The sequence below is a fragment of the Triticum aestivum genome, chromosome 5B (assembly GCF_018294505.1).
Source record: "Triticum aestivum cultivar Chinese Spring chromosome 5B, IWGSC CS RefSeq v2.1, whole genome shotgun sequence".
Taxonomy (NCBI): domain Eukaryota; kingdom Viridiplantae; phylum Streptophyta; class Magnoliopsida; order Poales; family Poaceae; genus Triticum; species Triticum aestivum.
This window is the reverse complement of record NC_057807.1, coordinates 642,555,457-642,558,912: the sequence shown is the minus strand read 5'-3', so window position 1 is coordinate 642,558,912 and position 3,456 is coordinate 642,555,457. Positions and strand designations below refer to the sequence as shown.

Below are 3,456 nucleotides of genomic sequence, written 5' to 3'. Positions count from 1 at the left end.
ACGGTGAACGATCTCAACCAAGGAACCAATTTCTCACCAAGCATGCATACAACCTTATCCTTCATGTAGGTATCATGTTATCATTAGATCTGAAATCATCATATGTGCCTCACATGTGTAAGGATTTTCTTATAGCTAGGTTGCCAAATACTACTACATAATTGGGTAGTCATAAGATCAACTTTGTGTTTCTTATGAAACACGCTATCAGACATGGTCAATCAAGTTGGGACTTGCCCCTCTCTATAAGGAAATGTATCTATGGTCCTAGGGTGATGTGATCCATGAATGGTTGATCATGCTACTTAAAGTTAAAGAGCTCATAGTAAAGGGTTTAGAGATAAATGACAGAGAAAGAGTGTTTGAGCTCGTGCTTGGGAAATAGCATGAGATAAAGTGAGTTGCATATATGTAAGATTGTGAAGGTTGATGTGATATGGTCTTTATGCACATTTGGGAGTTAGCTCACCTTACCAGGCGTCACTAGCTACCAATTGTTTATTAGTTGGATTACAAAGGGGTCCAAATCTAAGAGGACACTATAGGGTTGTAGACTTACGGAGCTCGAGCCTTATTAAGATTAGGAGCTGAATCAAAGTGGGCATTAAGTCCTTATGGGATTCCAATGTAGAAGTCTTTTTTCGTTACAACATAGAAGCCCGTTGTGGGGATGACTTTATAATAAGAAGGTCCAATCGTCGTTTTAGGGTTAGCCAATTTAAATTCCTGAAACCCAATCACCATTCCTCCCTTGCCCAAAGTTGCCCTATTCGGGTCTATTATGCAACATGAGTGGTGTTGATTCTCAAACTTTTGGATACCTTGGAGGCGTTGTAGGTGCGGTGCTCAAATGGTCGCTCGAGGGAAACATGCAGAGCATAATAGAGTATGACTACGTACACGCACACCAATGCGCTACATCGGCATTAGTTCTATTATGGGTATGTGCTTCTAGTGATAATCTCGTGATTTATTATTGCAACAATTCCTTGTCTACGTGATAAGTTTTTTCAGTTGATGCCAGTGTAATCTACTTGTACCTCAACAAGCCCAACCTAGCGAGCGGCGAGCCGTGGCCTCAAGTTTCCATGGCTTGTCACTTTCTTGTCCTTCTTGTTTAACTTGTCTGAACTGCCTTCTTTCTTGATGGGGCAATTTGTGATTTAATGATCGAGCTCGTCACAATTGTAGAAATTTCTCTTCCTGAAGGCCATCTTGGTCCATCTCCTTTTGAGATTGGTGCCATGTGGTACGTACTAGGACTTGTAGTACTTGTAGTAGACACCTTCCTAACACATCATGTTGAAGTTGCGTACTATGAATACAGGTTCCATCTTCGATACTTCATCAAGTCCCTCCTCTCTTGACAACAATGATGTTCATGTGCGTTCTCATAGTCTTCACTCTGTTTTGTTTCACTACAAACAAATCACCTGTTTTCTTACTTTTATTTATTTGGTCATATGTATTTCTTTTTGCTAATTTCCGCGAGGCATGTAATTTTTTCATGGCATATTTTCCTATATATATTTGCATACCAACTTCCTTTATATGGGAGAATTTACAATAATGTTCTAGTAAAACAAAGGAGAGAGTACGTAGTTTGCATTATGTATGCACAAGTATATGATTTTTCTTTTGTACAATATTCTAGTTTTGATACAACTGTATTTCTACAGGATACAACAAGAACCTGTCAATTTCTACAGGCTCCTATCTAGTTTTGGAATTGGCAGGGTTGTGGAACAACGGTTCCTGATTCTTGCCATTTTGCATTCCGGCAAGTGCTTTCTGTGTCACCCTTGCCGCCTTCCATTTTCAGGTCGATATTCTCCAAGACGATGTTGGAGCATGAGATGGTATCGCTGCAGCTCAGCTTGATGGCATCCTTGGAGACGGTTGTCCCTCTAATGTTCTTGAAGACGACATTGCTGACCTCCACAGCAGATCCCTTACCTCTATTGCATGGCTTGGCGGAGTCGCAGTAGTTCTGGTCAATGATAATGGGGTTTTGCACGTTGTCCATGACCATGTTCTGGAACGTGATGCCCTTGGCATACCCGCTCCCTCCCTGCCATGTCTTGATCCGGGCACCATTGGTGGTGCCGTATAATTGCACCGAGTCGATTGTGATTCCAGAGACCTCGGCTCTGGAGTTGCCGTCTCCTAAGCTCCCGACACTAATTCCATGCCCCGGACCACAAACAACTTTACTGACAAAAAGATTGTGGGTTCCATTCTCGATGGAGACGCAGTCGTCCCCGGTCTTGATGACGCAATCTTTGACTTGCACATCTCTGCTACGGGTGACGTGGATGCCGTCGGTGTTGGGGCTGGTGCCGGGCGCCGTGATGGACAGGCGGGCCAGTTGCACGCCGCTGCAGTCCTCGACCGAGAGATGGATCTGCTGGCTGTTTACTAGCTTAAGGTTCTCCACCTGCAGATTGTTGCACTGGTGAAACGTGAGGGCCGTCGGCGCCTTGGTGCACGGCAGAGCCTTGTTGACCTTGCATGAGTTCGTCCACCAGACGCCGCCGTTGCCGTTGATCGTGCCGCCACCGGAGACGGTGAGACCGGTGACGCCTTGTTGACTTGTGTCGTTCTGGCTCCACGCCGACCTGCTCCGAGGAGCCACCAGCGTCCCTTTGACCATGAAGACGACGCTGGACTTGCATGGGCCAGACAAGGTGACGGAGCTGAGCAGGTAGGTCTTGCCCTCGGGAACGAGCAGCACGGCTGGCCGGGAAGAGGAACACGCCGCGTTCCACGCCTTGGCGAGCGGCTGCGCGTCGTCGTGCTTCCCGTCGCCACGGGCACCGTAGTTGTCGACGATGAACACATTCTGCTGAGTCTCGGCGGGCGCCGGGCTGGCCTCGCTCGCCGGCGCACTGGATGCCAAGAGCATCACGACCAGAACGGCCGCCATGAACGACGCCATGTGAAGCAGCTAGAGACAAAGGAAACGCAAGAGTGAAGATTGGATGGCACTGTACGTACGTGGCCTGGTTTGTAGCGTGGTGTTTGGTCGTAGGAGTAGGACTCGATCGCTAAGAGAAGCGTACAAGTGATGAAGCCGATGGAGACCAAGTGCCGCCGGCGAGGAGTATTTATAGGCGGTATGCATGTGTTGCTTGTGATGGAGAAGCTAGTTTCTCGTTAGCTTGGCAAGAGTTAGGCGTGGATGCATGTGTTGTGGAGTACGCAGAGCTGCAAACGCACACGTCCATCCATCACCCGTGCTGACTGCGTGCACGAACGGTTCAGCCAGGTGTTGTGCATGGCCACTTGGCAATGGCAACAAAGGAGATAAACATGCCACATTTGTCCGACTCGCAGGATTTGCACGACAAAAATCTGAACCTTCACGTATATGCCCAACTCCCCTGTACGTAGTGCCCACGCGAACTTGGATATATCCATGGTTCTTTTTCTTTTGCGGGGGATATATCCATGGTT

At 47.5% G+C, this 3,456-nt stretch overlaps 1 protein-coding gene across 1 annotated transcript; it reads right to left on the bottom strand.

Annotated features, from left to right (window-relative positions):
• Positions 1-1,520: 1,520 nt before the first annotated feature.
• Positions 1,521-3,097, bottom strand: LOC123117346 (polygalacturonase). Its single transcript, XM_044538113.1, has one exon. It carries the CDS (start codon positions 2,936-2,938, stop codon positions 1,718-1,720), a length of 1,221 nt encoding a protein of 406 aa, XP_044394048.1. The 5' UTR covers positions 2,939-3,097; the 3' UTR covers positions 1,521-1,717.
• Positions 3,098-3,456: the final 359 nt, after the last annotated feature.

Bases quoted from the DNA above. Each gene is read 5' to 3' on its own strand.
- LOC123117346 (XM_044538113.1), bottom strand. From the start codon at position 2,938: ATGGCGTCGTTCATGGCGGCCGTTCTGGTCGTGATGCTCTTGGCATCC.